At 51.6% G+C, this 16,886-nt stretch overlaps 2 protein-coding genes across 2 annotated transcripts in view; both read left to right on the top strand.

The window, feature by feature from the left end:
* Window positions 1-5,272, top strand: part of LOC103913311 (NADH-cytochrome b5 reductase-like) — a 10,384-nt gene extending 5,112 nt beyond the window's left edge. The window contains exons 4-6 of the mRNA XM_009319793.1: window positions 648-752; window positions 2,452-2,655; window positions 4,193-5,272. Coding sequence (XP_009318068.1) covers window positions 648-752; window positions 2,452-2,655; window positions 4,193-4,396 — 513 coding nt within the window. The 3' untranslated portion in view covers window positions 4,397-5,272. The remainder of the gene's footprint in view (window positions 1-647; window positions 753-2,451; window positions 2,656-4,192) is intronic.
* A 4,380-nt stretch (window positions 5,273-9,652) lies between these two features.
* On the top strand, window positions 9,653-16,565 carry CDCP2 (CUB domain containing protein 2). The gene is made up of 6 exons (XM_009319792.1): window positions 9,653-9,728; window positions 11,537-11,884; window positions 11,966-12,236; window positions 12,663-13,057; window positions 15,869-16,047; window positions 16,251-16,565. Exons 1-6 carry the CDS (start codon window positions 9,653-9,655, stop codon window positions 16,563-16,565), a joined length of 1,584 nt encoding a protein of 527 aa, XP_009318067.1.
* The last annotated feature ends 321 nt before the right edge of the window (window positions 16,566-16,886 follow it).

The following is a 16,886-nucleotide window of genomic DNA, read 5'->3' as shown; positions in this document are numbered from 1 at the left end:
CCTAGATAATATTGTTTGTGCCTGGTAGAAAGTAAGGCAGATTTTGCTAATGTTTTTCTTCCGTGAGGCCCAAATTAATATATTTTTTTGAAGATGTGAAGGCATCTCTTAGCATCCAGATGACCCGTTCTGAAAACAAGAGTTTTATAAATGAGAAACCTGACTTTGGGTCGCTAATTGTATCAACACAGCATCTGAGAGACTGAAATAAAGCAAGAGCTATGCAGTGTTTATATAACTATCAGTACCCAGAGGGCATTTCCAGACCCCATACTCTGAGATTTGGAGAACACTTGAAGGCTTGGACTGTGCTTTGCATTCAAGACACTCTTTTCTGTGTGCTTTGTAAGCAAGAACTCTGATAAGCTTTTTCCAGTTTTGGAAATTCAGACTGCATGAGAGTGGGTTGTGTTTACATTATAGTCAAGCTGGAATGGATCCAATATGATTTAATTTAAATGTCTTTGTTTTGGGTATAACTTTGAGTTATTTTTCAACTAGAATGATCTTTCTTTCTTTTTAAACGCATGAAATGTTTTGTGCCCCCTTCTTGTTTAAATGTAGATAACTTTATAATTGACTTTAAGCTGGGAAACTTTCCAACAGAGTATAATTATTCTTTTCTTTTGTGCAATGTTTTTTATTAGTGCTATGAAGCTGGGCTAATGTCACAATACATAAAAACATGGAAAAAAGGAGACGTGGTCTTTTGGCGTGGGCCGTTTGGAGGGTTCCCATATCAACCTAATAAGGTTAGTTCCCTAAGAGACGTAGGATGTTTCAGCTTGTGGCAGCTAGCTTTGTTTAATACTCTGAAGGGAAGACATCAATTTGATTACTGTTTTCATGATTATTTTAGGGACTTCCTGGGTTACTGTACAGTGCTACAGCATTAGCAGTCAATTGGAGAAAGTACACCTTATTGAACTGCAGAAAATTTAAGAAGGAAGAGGAGAGGGAGGTGGACGGGAGCCTGGAAAATATTAGCAAGGCTCTCTATTCATCACTTGCATTAGAAGTTCCTGATGTGTTTAACAAAGGGAACTTATTTTGCATCAGCAATGAGTGCGGATTGGTTTTTGCCTTGTTTGAACCGCATTGCTGTTTTGTGACTGAGCACAAGCGAAGGGGAGGTGTTGATCTTTTTCTCTCTTGGGTATCCCCTGAACTGTAGCAGCTCCAGCGAGGTGTCACGTCACCCAGCCACTCTGCAAACGTTGATCCCACTTGCTGATACCAGGCTCGCTGCAAAGAAAGGCAGATCCAGTTTCAGGGGAAGGTTTCTCACACATACCAATTCGGTTACTTAATTCTGACCTTTCAAATGAGGAGCAAAATTAAAACAGTGGTCATTAAGATCCCAAAGCCTTGTTATTTCTTCTCCCCACCCCCACCCCCCCAACAAAAATAAGGCTGTAAAATCCCAGTAGCTGAGCTCCATGCAGAGCAATTGTGTTCTGCTTCCTGAAATACTCTCCCTGCTGTTTTAGGCTACTGTTCCCTTCTCTTCTTAAAAGCTTCCAGATAATCATTTGGGACAGAACATGGCAGTCATGCCTAGAAGTGGCTGCGTTCAGGGCCTGTCTGGATGACCCATGTACATGCAGTTTGCAAAGCACCTGAGCAATCTTTAAAACAACTTGCTGTAGAAGAACTGTTTATTATTTAGGAATTATAGGTCCCGAATATTAGTTTCATAGTAAAATTTTCTTTTATCTCTATTTGCTGCTAGTAGAATAGGACTCAGATTCAGGCAGATCAGATCCATTCACAATAAACTGCCCAGTCAAAACAGAGCACAAGCAGCCTCTGAGGGCTTAATAGGGGCTTAAGTCCCAGTTCTGGCATTGGTGCACTGGCTGGCAGCCGGGGAAAGTGCTGGGAACCTTTTGTCCTCCTACACACAGCACCTTACTGCCTGAACATCCCTATTGCGAGTGGAGTGAATGTCCCCCCTTGCAGGTGGGAAGCACTATGTGCCTGCTGGTAGCTCTTTGAGGAAAAGTGAGATAATGCACCAGGAAGATACGTGGATCAGGATGGAGAAGAAACCATTTCCTCCAGAGAACATTCAGGATTGTACTTTGCAGCATCCAAGATAAACACAGGGATCGTTTCCAGTGGTAAAACAACACACAGTGGGTCAGCAGAGTGTACTGCAGAATTGAAACTGAAATACAAATTAACTGAAATCAAGGCTAAAGTCAGGATAAACGTTTGTATTTGGGTAAAATAAAGTTTTATTAGATTTGATATATAAACCCTGAAAGTGCTATCTGTAATCCTTTGCAGAAAAATACATTCTGAGATTTGAATTTGCCAGTTCATGACCTTCTGATATGTTCTCTCTCGAGGAGCCCTTTACCAGTGTGGCAGCAAGGAGGAACTGACCATGAGCACATCCATTTCCAGTCACCACAGCTCATTCAAAATTCTCTGTTTTGTTGTTAGCATGGAGAACTCCTCATGCTGGCGTCTGGTACCGGCCTCGCGCCAATGCTTCCAATCCTCCAGTCCATAACAGATGATGAAGAGGATGAAACCTTTGTAACTCTTGTTGGCTGCTTCCGTACATTTGACAAAATTTATTTGAAACCTCTTCTCCAGGATCTGGCTCGATACTGGAACATCAGAATATTTTACGTCCTGAGCCAGGTAAATAAATGGATATGAAGTGTGTTTGTGTGAGGGTTCTGGGCGCTGAATGAGCCTCTGCCTCCTCTGTTTTTCCGTCAGTGTGATCTTAATTCTTTCCCAGTCATCGAGGGTATTTTGTGATCCAGTAGCTGCTGTTCTTAAATCTGCTACATATTCTCACACTGTTACCAGTCTGGAGAATTTCAGGGAAGCAACCGTCACTGCTTGTTCCTCTTTACCTCCTTGGTAGCTGTTCTGTTGGAATGGACCCACTGATTCATAGTCACTGTTGATTATTCCCCCCCAACTTCAGGCAGTTGTTGCACCTAAACGTTTGTGCAAAGAAAACTTGACTCTGGGAGACTCACAGCAAATAAACTATTTCTTCTTTCCTAATACCAGTGCCTTAATCTGTCCTTACCTTCCATTCATTGCTCATGGCTAGAGCTCTCTTCTTCTAGTATGTTAGCACCAACTTCCCAGCAATTATTTTTCCCAGCTGACCCATTTTTAAACTTCTTAAAGTTGCTTCTCCCTCTGTAAAATTACTTTTTTTGCCAAATCCATGGGATGAGGGCATACCTCTCAGTGGTCTTATATCTTGAGCAGTCTGTTTCATTTCCATTTGGTCCCGAAGTTGCTTGTGTTCTATGCAGATTTGGTAGTTGGAAATTATTTCCCTCAGAAATGAGGATTCATTGCAGGGAGGATATAGAAAGAATTATTTATGCTAAGGGAATGAATCCCATTGCATTTTTAGTTTTTCAGATGAATCATTTTTTGTGTCTCTCATGGTGGATCTGCCTCATACATTATGTTCCACATACGGCCTCGGCAAGTTGAGATTGTGTATAGAGAAAAGTACTTGTGATTTAGGCACCCCCCTCAGCCACTTTATAGGAGTGTAACCGGTAATTGTCTCTCCCTTTCTTCTTTTCTCTTAACAGGTTTGTTGTAGTCCAGCACTGACTCCTGCATCCTCCCTTTTAGGATTATATATCTGTCTGTCTCAGTGTTTCACTCTGCTGCCTGTCACCACCACATTTGAGCACCTTCTGCTTCTAATTAACAGCAGTAGGGGAGTCCCCGCTGGATCTAACACCATGGGATCCAACATTTCTCATGGGATCAGAGCTGTGTTTGGAGCAGGGCTGGCTTCTTTCAGTTTTGTTTGAGGGAGATGAGCCTGAAAGAGACTTGGGAATGGAAGAGGCAATAGAGAGGAATAGACTTGGGATTTAGGACTTGAGAATGGAAAAGGCACGGTGAGAAGTGATTCTCAAAGGAGAAGGTTCTGCAGTGTTTCTTGGCAATAGTCACACTCCGGTTTTGTTCAGTCTGCTCTGAGTGAGTGGCTAGGTCTCGTGACAGGGAAAGATTTGATCTGGGCTTTGGAAGAGGAACGTAGCTCTCAGGATGGGTCAGTTCTACCCAGATGGAGTCACAAGGGTGACAAACATCCTGTGCAGTACTCTGAGGGGAAGAGGGAGATTCGGCCCTAAGCAATCAATTGTCCTTTTTAACATGGCACACTGCAAACCTTTTGTCTTTTCAGGAAACGTCACTGGAAAAACTTCCTTGGAGCTATCGGGAAAACACGTACACTGGTCGTCTCGATGAAGACTTGATAAAGACAATAATAAATTCCTGTCGAAGAAAGCCTTTTGTATTAATCTGTGGCTCTTCTGCATTCAATGAAGATATGACTAGATATTTGAAAGCTGCAGGAATTGAAGAAAATTCCTGTTTTGTCTTTTAGCAGGATGTTCATGACCTAAGGAATCTTACGCTGAGCCTTGGACGTCCTTGTTTCTCTGCAGACATTGCTCGAATTCAGTCATCTCCACAGACTGAGTTCCTTGTGCATATACTTTCATAGGCCTTTGGATCAAATATTTGTCTCCGGTATGATTCTCACTCTTGAGAGTGTTTTAAGGATGAGGTGCCACTCCAGAGTGGCTGCTACGATCACCCACACCTCAGGGAACAGCATGGTAAGTCTTCACATGCAATTTTAAGAGGGAGATCTCCTAAGGGTACTAAAAACCATCCAAGTACACAGCTCTGCTGTAATATGAAGACTGGTGACTTGCCTTGCAATCCGTGTTAGTCTGCAGTGGTATTGTGCCCTGTTAGATGTCCAGAGGAGAGATTTAATCCTCGAGGAGAAGACAGCATAGCCAAGGGAACAGCAGGGCACCAGCCTGGCACTCTGGAGTCCATGGCATTTATTTTGGTTGTGTCATTATCTTGTTGGGTGATGTGAGGCAAGTCACTTCATCCTCTCTGGGCCTCAGCTGCCCCATTATACACTAATACAGAGAAGAAGGTACCGATCTCTGAAAAGAGCCTTTCCAGCCACATACAGAAAAGGCTATACATGGGGATGGAATTATACGTGATGCCCACTGAGGACTTAGGCAGGTTGTCCTGCCCTAGCACAGCCTGCATTGCCCACCCTGATCCTTAACCCTTGAATGCTGCCTGGGGGAGAAAGAGCATATCCTAAAACTGTGTGAGAAAGCATCGGGGTTGTAGGTGCTATCTGTCATGGAGGATGGTTGGTTGCTTTCCGTGTCCCCTAAGTGTTGTATAATAGCCCTTGTTCATTAAATTGAACCTCTTTTCAAATAAACAGCTGTTCGTTTTTTCACAGGACTCTCACAGGTGCCCAAGGGGGTACCCTGAGCATACAAGACCACCACCTGAGGAGTGAAAGCTTCATGGGGCTTTGCTGGGTCGCTCCCCCACGGGGCAGGGGACAGAGCCAAGGGCCTGCCCCGGGGGATGGCAGCTCCCTGGCTGCCCTGGCACAGCACCCAACCTGGGCGCGCCGGCCCCTTCCTCCTCTTTCAGTCCAAGATGCTGCTGCCTTTCCTCTGAGATATCCGCTGTCCACTCTTTTACCTTCTTAGACCACTGTGTTTGCTAACTACACCTGGAATTACAGCCATTCTGCACACATTTGTGGTTTTCCATTCATTCCCAGTTTGTCCTGTGTTGGGGTTTCCCAGGCTGTGACAGATGATGTTGCATTATCATTCCTGTCTCATTTTTTACCTGTATCAAATGGTACACCTTACACAAAGGAGATGTAGTTTAAGAGTTGTTCAAAATAAGCAGACACACTGAAATGATGGCTGATTCACATGTTGGGAGGAAGCATAGGTTCCCCTTGCATCAGTGAGATTTGTCTCCCGTTACCAAATGCCTGGAATTAATCCAGTGTAGCTGCAGCTTTTATGTTAACTTCACTGGAGCAAGGGCTGACAAGAAAGCCGTCTTTGTAACCCAAGATAGGGTTCTGGCTTTTAACACAGAGAGAGCCGGGGAAGTTGTCCATGGTAGGTCCAAGGCAAACTCTCAACTCCCATCCAAACCATGCTTCAGCCGCCGTAAGCCACTGCGTAGTGGAGGTGCTTCTGCACAGCGTGGGGCTGATAAAATAAGGAGTTGCTTTCTCCGGTCACTCTTCCTACTTTGGACTTAGCTAGGAACATGGAGAAAATATTTTCCTCGAATATTACATACTCTGAAAGCCTTACTTACATACCTCTTGCTTTAAATATTCTGCCTTTTTGAGATTTTGCTAAAAATCCACCCAGCCTTTTTGCAAAGGCCTGAGGTAAAACTTCACGCTCTCTTCGGAAAAGCGACGACTTTCTGCCTGAAAGCTGGGACTGTTCCTTTAAACACAACCCCAATATGTCTGGGTATTTCAGCACATATGGGCCACGATGGTTAAACCCTACCCAGCTGGTCGGGCCATTCTGCTGCGAAGCCTCCTGCCTTTGTTCGTGGCTAAAAGGGAGGGTGGTGAGAGACGGAGCAAGCTGTGAATGCTGCGGGTTGCAATCCTGCAGGCAGAGCGGGAGGAGGTGATGCATGCGGAGCCGGCAGCCCGGCTTGCCGCGCCAAAGGGGACGGGGGGTCTTTGCAAGACAGTCTCCGCGGGGGAGACAGTGTCCTTGGAAGTATGAACTCGAAGGGGCCTTTAAACCGCCCGTGGGCACTTTGTTCTCTATTTTCTGCCCTTCTCTCCCTTCCCCCTCCCGCCTTTTGTCATTTCTCAGGCTGGCTCTCACACCAGTCCCCTCTTCTCAGCCCGACCCCCATGGGGACAGCCCCTTTCAGGGCTTGCATGGTGCTCCTGCGAAGGCAGGGATGTGGGATGGAAAGGCTCTCGGGCAGGATTTTCCCTACCAAGGGAGGACGAGAGGTTTCCTTCCCTTTGGATGCCTGGGAGCTACCCCGTGGTGGCAGTTTTACAGGGAAATGGTGTTGATGCTGTCAATTATCAGAGAGGGGGGATCTGTGGAGCTGGAGGTGCGTGAGCTCCCTGCGGTGGTGAGTGGCCAGGGCAAGGAGGGTGCTGGCAGGACGCTCCGGTGCTCTGGGTGCCCCCCAGGAAGCCCCTGCCGCCCATGCAGCGCTGTGCCAGGGAGAGGGGCTTCGCTTCTCTTCCTTTCTTCTTCCTCGTGTGCAGCCTAAATACCTTCTTAATTTCATCTCATTTTTTCCTGCCTAAATAATTCCCGTTTCTCCTGGGGACCGTATTTAAACCTTTGATCTTCTCTGAAGTCTCACAGTCCTGATCGCATCCTTTCTATTGAAATTAATCAAATGCCTTTTTGACTCATGATTTATAAATTTGCCCACAGAGGAATAGAAGCAGCCCCGATACGGCACGCATCGAAATCACCCACCATGCCTCTGGCCAGAGCCAGAGCACCCTGGGCTGATCCAGAGCACCTCCGGCCAGACCTCCGGGTGGAAGGACCTGCCTGACTCCTCTGCCGCATCTCATCCTTCCCCTACCTCCCTCCGCCCTCCCGCCCCGCTCTGCCAGCTGACAAGCGGCATTGCCTGGGCTTGGGCCCAGCCGGGGAATGGCCATCCTCAGGTCAGGAGAGGGTGAATGTGCTGACGGTTGATGGATGCCGTCTCCTGGGAGGGGAGCACAGCTGCTGTGCTGCACAGCCCTCACCCCCCCCTCTCCTGGGGGTATCACTGATGCACGGCATGAAGCGGGACCGCAGAGCGCAGCTGGAGGGATGGAGAAGAGTGGCCGCGTAGGTACCGGTGTCCTGGAGACTGGCTCCGTGCTGGGAGGTGCCTCAGCGCTGAGGCTGGCAGTGGAAGGGCTGGTGGATGGTGGGTATTGCCGGAGACAGGTCCGGCAAGGATGAACGTGTTGCTCTGTTGTGCAGCGATGGAGAAGTCGGGGAGCACATTGTCCCTGAGACCGGGGGATCATGGCAGGGAGGGCTGAGCACTCCTGGCTGAGCTGGGGCTGTGGTGTGGAAATACCCAGGAGAGGCCCCTGCACCACAGGCTGTGGTGCCAGACCTCTCCTGCCTCTTTGCTGTGGGTGCTGGCCCCGCATGTGTTGTACGAGGCTCAGGGACAGACCTCCTCTCCAAGCCCGTTAACAAAGCAGCTAATTAAGCTCTGCAGTGTCCCTGAGATGTCACTAGGAGATGTGCCAGCGTCAGAGCCATCTCCCAGAGCCTGCACCAGAGCGGGAGCTTTGCGCTGCACCCTGGGACAGGGAGGGCTGCCTTGCATCTCCTCGTTCGAACATGCACTTACTCCTGGTGCTCGTGGGGTGACGTGGTGCCCAATGCCCCGGGACAGACACCCCGATGTCCCCCACCTCAGCTGGGCTCGGGACGGAGGGCTCCTGGCTAGGATGCCCCAAAGCTCCCACCGGCCCTCGGCATGGCTCCAGCGAGGCCCGGCAGTGGGGAGAGAGCCTGTACAAATATTATTGTTATTATTATTACCCATAAATATATGCAGGCACTTAACAACCTTGGCATGGTGCATTTCCTGGGGATTAATGACCAGTTGGTGTTAATGGTCCTTAGCCGCACCTCGGGCCATCAGCTCCTCCCAGCCCATCATTAATCCACAGGAAATGTCTCAGGCATCGATCCTCATTGCTTAATTAATAAATACAACTTGTATCCCCGCCTGAAATTTACAGATACACGCTGCTTCTTTCCCCACTGCTTTGAAGGTGACTTTTTTAGCACAGGTCCCTCATGCCGGGAGGCCCTCATGGGTTTTTCTTTCCTGGCATTCATCTGGGTGTGGGTTATGGCAGCAGGAAAGTCTTTTCTCTTCTGGGCAGGAGGGAAAGAACTGAAACGCTGCTGGGTTTGGGGTTTCTCCAGCTAATGTGGCACAGCATGAGGAGCACACCTTTCCCACCGAACGCAAAGGCTTGATTACCTTCAGCTAAGTGCATCCAAGAGCCTGGGCGAGAAGGAGCGTGAGCCGGCGTGGAAGAACATGGTAATTCTCCAAGGCCTTAGCAGGTTCTATAATAATCGATGTTTTTTGCCCGTGAGTCACAATTCATCTCTAATCTTCCTCGGGGGAGGTGGGATTTGCTATCTTTAGTGCTTGCGACTGCCACTTTCCCGGGCTGAGCATCCCGCTGAGCCTGGGCACTCGCTGCAGGGATGCTGACCTGGCAGCCGACGTGGAGACGCAGCTGTGTTTAAATCCCGTTCCTTGTTTCTCTAGCCTTTACCACGGGTTGGCTTTGTGCAGTGGGTGCCGCAGTATAAATCACGTTAATTCCTGAGGTGCTTTTCCGCGGTAAGTCTGAAATTCCCATTTTGGTTCACTGGCTTGCCTGGCAAACTAAATTATTTTCATAGACCCTTAAGGGCATATTGTCATCCCAGACTTACTGCCATTATACACCATATCTGAAACATTAATATCTCTTCTAAATATAGTGTATTGACAAAGTATCTGGTATAGTGTAAATCCTTGGGACATTTGATCCAGATCATTAAAACTGAGTGAAGGAAGGGAGGAATAGATCAAGTTACCTTGCCGCTCTTAATTCAAACAAGCAATGAATTATTCATTCTGCTATTAATTCTACAGTCCTCCCACTTTTTATTTATTTCTCTCTTTATTTGTTTTTTTTCCTACCAGATAGACAGCTTCAAAAAGATGCTTGGATGCCAGTGAGGGGAGATTTGCCTGCCGGAGGATGGGGTGCATGGGGGCGGGCTGCCTGGCAGCGCTGGCTGTGCTGTGTGGGGCTTTCGGGGATGCTCCCAGCAGAGGTAAGAGCCCAGTCCCAGCTCCCAGTGGCGACCCCGGGGCCGATGGACATCCATGGTCCCTGAGGAGGAGGGGGCTGTTTGTGGGTGCTGCAGTGGCTCTGGGGTGCGAGTGGGTCCCAGCTCTCAGCCCGCGCAAGGAGAGCGGCTTGCTCAGGCCAGGGGTCCCCCAGCTTGGTCTGGGGAAAGAAGCTGGGATCTGCAGTTGCCGTGCATGGCAGCAAGGGCGGGACACCACCACACGCTTGAGTTTCCACTTCATGCTTATTTTACTGAAGATTGCAGGTAGGGGTTGTCCTGTTGTGGTGTCCAGGTGCTTTGCTGAAGCCTTTGTTAACTTCTGGAGTCACACATGCCTATATAAATATATATATGCACACACATATACATATATATGTCAATGTATGTATGCATGTGTATATTTCTGTGCATGTAATAAACCCCTCACCTTACCTGGATAAGATGCTCCCCAGGACGTAGGGCAGGGTTAGCAGACAACACAGTAATTTGGGGGGCAGGGTGGGCCAGGTCAGCCCAGTAACTCGGCTAACGAGCAATACCTCTCCCCGAAAACAGCAGGGCCTTTCTCACAAAAGGGCTGCGTCAGAAATCAAAATTCATCCCAGCCTCGGTGCTGGTGCTCCTGAGGGGCAAGCGGCCACCCCGCTGCCTGGTGCTGCCTGCTCACCCCCCTGCCTGCACCCACCTGGCCTTCCCGGAGCACCCCGAGGCACCCAGCCCTTAATCCATCAATCTGCCTGCCCCGTGGCTTCTCGCCCCTCCTGCAGGCTCCCCTCTTGGATATTTATTTCAATAACATTATTCCTTTAGTACCAGCCCCATATTACTTTATTGCCTATCCCCAGTAATTAGCAAGGCGATTTTAGATCTGGCCAGCTTTGCTGCTTGTGCCAACACACACACACACATACAGCCCCCCCCTTACCCATTTGCCGTGGTGCTGCATCGCACACATCCGCAGGAACGCCCCCCCTCGCCAGGGGGTCACTGCACCAGTGAGCGTGATGAAAAGCAATGCGCGCTGGCTGACTATTGATTTGCAATATGCTTGGCCCAGATTGATGGCAGCGAGCGCCCAGCCTTGCTTGGGAACCCACATATGTCTCCCGGGGGGTACACAGGGTCTGCGTCCCTCCCAGACATGATGTATGTGCCCGCTGTATCAGCCTTTTCACCCCAACCCTAATCAGACCCAGGGGCAGGTGGCAGCCGCCCCCCCTCTCCGCCTTATTTTATAATAACCATGTCTCAGTATAAAGATTTCATTAGAAAATCGATCCCTACATGCATAACTCATTGTTAAGTGCATCGAGCCCTTCAACCCTATTTCTTCCAGCTTGAATTCACCGATACGACCATTGTATAGAGGGAGCGTCATCAGCAGGAGGCACAAAGCTGAAGGGCTGGGCAGCCGGGGCACCGGCGAGGCTGGAACCACTGAACAATTAAAACTCAGTCCCTACTTTCTTTTTCCCAGCAAGAAATGGATGGGGACACCGTGCCGTCACTGGCAGGACAAACTCACAGACACGGCCGAGCCCTGCTGCAGCCACGCCATGGGACAGCACGGGGGCAGCGGGGGGAGAAGGGGGTTACGTGGAGGGATGACAGGTGATGGGGTGACATGTGTCCTCCAGGGAGAAGGGGTGGCCAAGCCCAATGGGGGTCTGCAGGGCACTGGTGTTTCAGTAGTGCCAGTGGTGGGATGGAGCTGGTGCTGTGCACGCTGTCTCCATCCTTTGAGGCTTCCCCTGGAAAGGGGACATCACATCCACCTCTGTGTCCCCCAGGCATCAAATGCGGGGGGGTGCTTTCAGCACCCTCTGGCAATTTCTCCAGCCCCAACTTCCCGGGGCTGTACCCCTACGAGACAGAGTGCACGTGGCTGATCGTGGTGGCCGAGGGCTCCTCCGTCCTGCTCTCCTTCAGCCACTTCGAGTTGGAGTACCACGCCGCCTGTGCCTACGACTACCTCCAGGTCTACAACGGGGCTGCCCGGGATCAGGGCAACCTCCTGGGCACCTTCTGCGGCCACAGCCCCCCGCCACCCTTCTCCTCCGCCTGGCACGTCATGGCCATCGTCTTCCGCTCCGACCGGCATGTGGCCAAGCGCGGCTTTGCCGCTGCCTACCAGAAAGGTAGTGGGGAGGGATGGCAGTGATGGAGCATCCATCCATCTGTCCTCCCCCACCATCCTCATCATCTGTGCCTTCCCACAGATGCCTGTGGTGGGCAGCTGACAGGACTGTCCGGGGAGATCACCAGCCCCCGCTACCCCGAGAGCTACCCCAACGAAGCCGAGTGCCGCTGGAGCATCGGGGGGGCTGGCGGCCCCCTCACACTGGTGTTCACCGACTTCCAGGTGGAGGGGGGCCAGGGCTGCACCTTCGACTACGTGGCCCTTTTCGATGGCCCCACCACTGCTGCCCCCCGCCTGGGACGCTACTGCGGCAGCGCCCGCCCACCTCGCACCGTTGTCAGAGTGGTGGGGTGGTGGGAAGGATGTGGGGATGGGTCCCCAAGGTGGTGGTGGTGATGCTGTCCCTCCTGCAGCAGCAAGAGGAGAAGATAGTGGAGGGGAACCCTTTGGGGAGAGCTCATGAGATGATCATGTGAAGTGTAAACCACCACACAATGAAAATGGCATCATTGTGGCTCTCCCAGGCCCCGGGTTGTCTTCCTCTTGAGCATGAGCCGCCCTTCTCCCTTGCTCATGCCATTCCCTGTGGATATGGGTTTTCCCCGTCTGCCCTTGTAGGGCTTTGGCCACCTTGGGCATTGCCATCCCCCAAAACTGATGGATGTCCATCCGCCAAACGCAAGGCTGGGAGCAGTGAGGTGCAGGGCAGAGCATGCTTTAGCAATAAAACAAGTGATCGCTCATCTGCCAGCTCATCCACGCCCAGGGGGCTTCAGGTTTGCTTTAATTTTTTCCTTTCCCTTCGTTCCCCGAGCAGGCGAGTGCCAGGAGGTGTTCACCACCATCAAAGGGAATCTCTCCAGCCCTCGGTACCCCAACTTCTACCCCAACAACCTCAAGTGCCAGTGGAGCATCCGGCTGCCCCTGCGCTACCGGGTCAAGGTCTTCTTCTTGGACATGGAGCTGGAGGGCCGGAGCAGCCTGACAGGCAGCTGTGACTATGACCACCTGGCCGCCTTCGATGGTGGCGCTGAGAACGGGTCCCTGCTGGGGCGGTGGTGCGGGCGGGAGAGCCTGGCGCCCATCCCCTCCCGCAGCAACCAGCTGCTGCTGGTCCTCCACACCGACCGCAACACGGCCAAGAGGGGCTTCTCCATCGCCTACGTGGGAGGTAAGGTCTCACTCGGGTGCTCCTCAATGCTTTATTTCCGTCAGGACATGCCCGAGACCAGGTAATTTCTGGAAGGACTGTGCGGTGAAGATACCTGTCTGCAGGAGCAGAGCACGTGGCTTTTTAGGGATGGGGTGGAGAAGAGGTGGCGGGTGAGCTCCAGCTCTTGCAGAGTGCGACGCACATGCTCCATGTGGTGTTTAGGTGTTTAGTATTCAGGAGATGCTGTCCAGCTTCTCCTCCCCACGTCGCTGCCGCTGCCATGCTCCTGCTCCTCTCTCAGGGCATGAAGGAAAGAAAATCCAGGGGGGGTTTAGGGGACCAAAGCCCCAAGGGAGGTGACCAGCTCAAGCATCACAACCCTGTTCCCTGCTCCCCAGAATGCTCTGGCCCTGCCGGCACACAGCTGAGCAGGCAGACATAAACCACGTCCTCTCCTCCACTGGCAGCAGCACCGGAGGGGCAGGACCCCCGGGGCACGGTGCTCCCAAATCTGCCCAGCCAGCCCTGTCCGGCACCTCCCCGCCGCTGGCATGCCCTGTGTCCCAGCCAGTGCATCCGCAGCTGGTGGGAGGAGCGGCGTGTAACCTTCCTGATGTATTTGCCAACCTTGCACCTCAAAAGCTAGCAAATTTATGGCGTTCGTTGTATTTCAAGATAATTGCATCTGAGCTGACCTGTGTGTCAGGGATGATTCAGACAGGGGCAGCCTCGCCGGCAGGCTGGAGATGGAGCAGGGCTGCTGGACCAGCGGCACAGGAGCTGGGGGTGGCTGGCCCTGGGTTTATGAGCTTTTATCCCTCAGCAGCAAAATCGTTCTTCATTTCCAGTGTAGCAGAAGGGATCTGGGGGTATGTGGCTCTAGGAGTAAGAGATGGGATGGAGTTTTGTCCTGAGCCTCTGCAGCCTCTGGAGGGAGAGAGGTTGTACTGGACATCCAGTAGGGCTTTAGTGTGCACAGCAGGTCTGTCCCGGTCCTTGTCCTGCTTATTTCTTAGTCTTTAACAGCAGTGTGCAGGGAGAGAAATCTTGGCCTCACTATGTCTGGTCATGGAGAAACCCCATTCCCAATGGAGCAGCTTGCAGACAGATAGATGGGATGCTAGCTAAAGAGCCGGGGGAAGCCCTGTCACGGAGAGGGATGTGACTTCTCCCAGCTGCCCGAGGCTCCTGCATCCCCCAGTACATGCTGCCGGGTGCATGTTGGGGGAGAACAAAAGCTTGGACGTGAAACCGAGCCTCCCTCCGTAAAGCTAAGGCTGCCTGCTATGTTCGCCCGATGATTTGGGCATCTGCTTGCAGTCAGCAGCCTGCGTGGCACATCCAACCGCCAGCGCTCTGCCAGGAGAGTGGCTGCCCTCACCAGGAGGCACCAGCCTCTCCCTGCCGCCGGCTTCCTCGGGAGCCCTCGGTGGCAAAGGGGCACCTCAGCCTCCACACCCACAGCTCTTCAGCCATGCAGATGTTTTCCTTTCGAGCCCACGAAAGGATGTGACTTGGGCTGGGTGTGTGTGATTTATGGCCATTTGAAAGAAAGCCTTCACGCCAGGAGAAAGGATCCATTTTCTCCTCCTCCTCCTCTTGATCTAATGCACTTTAGTTATTTGGTAAATCTTCTAATGGTTTTATAATGCACTAAGTGAAGCAAAGTGACACTATTTTTTCGTATTGATTTTATTGCGTCTTACCAGTTTCATAAGGCCAAGATTCAGAGAGAGCTGGAATAATTCAATAATTCATACTGCCCAAGTGGTTGGTTCAAGCTGAGCGAGGATTAACTTTAAAGAGGGGGGCATTTTTCTCCCTGCTCCTTTCCCTGCATGGATGCTTTCTGGATCCAGAGGGGCCAAATACAGTGCCAGAGAGAGAGTGACGGAGAGGGGCTGGGTTCCCCATTGCTCCACTCCTCTTCTTGGCATCACGGGCAGCTCAACAGCAGCTCCCTCCATGCACTGTTCAGCAGCTGCCCATCAAAAATAACATTCTGGGGGTGGTGGAGGGCTGATGATCTTGGGACAGGTCCTGGGCTGGGCCATCCCCAGGAGGATGCCCCGGGGCCGGGCAGCTGGCTCACCCTTCCCCAGGGACCAGGTAGCAGCTGCGCAGCTGCATCACTCCAGGGCAGGCAGGCACGGGATCCCCCCCAAGATGCATCTCCTCCCTTTCATCACTGTAAGAATCTCTCTCGCAGGGGTGTTGTAGTGTGTAGGGGAGCTCTGTGCCTATGGCAAGCCATCAGCAAAGCTCTCATGGTCTAATCCTGGGCAGCAACTCAAATGTTTTTTTGGCTTTGCAATGATGGAGAGCGGCTGCTCTCACAGGGTAAATCCTTCCTTGCTAATGGCAGTGACAGCATGATGGTGTTGCCCGCAGTGGCACTCGGTTGTCACTCGGAGAGCTGGGAAGGAGGACGGGGTTTGAGAGGGTTGGTGGTTGTGTCTCTCCCCAGGGCAGAAAGCAGGACAGTGCCTGGGAGCCAACCACATCTGACCTCAACATGGGGGAGGGCTAAAATATTGATATATAAAATAATGCTTTCTGCATTTCGTGTGTAGCTTCTTTTCACCAGAAAACTCATCTCATCACGTGAGTCCTGTGGCAGCAACGCCAGGTACTGCGAGATGCATGGCAAACTCACGAGGCCAATGTCCCTGCTACTCCTGCTGCTGTCAGTCGCCTGCTTCATGTGTGATGAGGACAGCAAGCTTTGAAAATGGCTGTGGCTCTGCACTGAGCTACTGCAGTCACTGCAGCCTGAGGAAATCCCCTCCCGACGAACCTTCACATGTACCTTGTTTTCTGTCCCAACAGTTGTGCCCATGAACGTCAGCTGCACCCGGACAGAATTCCACATCCGGATCCCCGTGCAGTCCCTGGCCCAGCTGGAGAGGAATAGGATTTATTTGGGGACCCCCTCCTGTGCAGCCCAGGTGGTTGGTGGGAACTTTAAAATACACACCAGGTTCGACACCTGCAGCACCGAATCCCAGGTAAGCAGTCGGCAAACCTGCGTTTAAAGCAAGCTGAGTAGATGGTTAGCCCCGTGCCGGTCGTACCGGCTGCAGAGAGGAGTTCCCAGTCCCTCTCCCATCTTCTCAGTAGATGCTGGTCTGATTCATGGCCAACTGCCCTCCAAACCCCTGTGAAAATGAGCTCCACAAATCCCCGATGAGCCACGACCCTTGTCTTGCAGAAACGCAACAACACATCCGTCATTGTCAGCACCCTCTACATCGATTTTTCGGTGGGCAACCAGGAGGACATCCACCAGTACGAGGTGCAGTGTGAGCCAAAGAGGAAGGAAGCCTCGGTGACCCTCATCGCCGGCCCTGACCCGTCCAGGCTCAGCCAGGCAGAAAACCTGGTAGATGCCCAACAGCGGGACAGGGAAGCAATGGATGCCCACGAAATCAAGAGCCAGGACACCAGCGACATCGTCTTCATCAGCATCTGCATCCTGGCCGGGCTCCTCATGGTCATCGCGGTGGTGGGGCTCGTGCTTCTGTAGGATGCTGCTCCCCAAACCTGCGATGCCCAGCCCTGCTCAGGGTGGAAACACACCCCAAAAACCCACCCTCACCCCAGGCTGAGCACTAACACAGCTGCTCAAATGGACACACTGCTCCCAGGCCCCGAAACAGAGCCTGAACCCAACCTCCACCTCCTCCCAGCGCCTGAAAAATCTGGGCAATAGGCAGCCATTTCCCTTCCCAATTTGTTTTCCTCTGTCTCAATCTGTCCATTTGGCTCAGGAATGCAATTCTTGCACTTCCTAACTCTTCCCACACCTGCTTCAATTTGTTTTCCCTCTGGTGCTGCTGCTTTCGAG

Source organism: Pygoscelis adeliae, unplaced genomic scaffold (assembly GCF_000699105.1).
Source record: "Pygoscelis adeliae isolate BGI_AS28 unplaced genomic scaffold, ASM69910v1 Scaffold181, whole genome shotgun sequence".
NCBI lineage: Eukaryota > Metazoa > Chordata > Aves > Sphenisciformes > Spheniscidae > Pygoscelis > Pygoscelis adeliae.
Note: the sequence above shows the minus strand (reverse complement) of the source record. Positions and strands in the feature narration are given on the sequence as shown.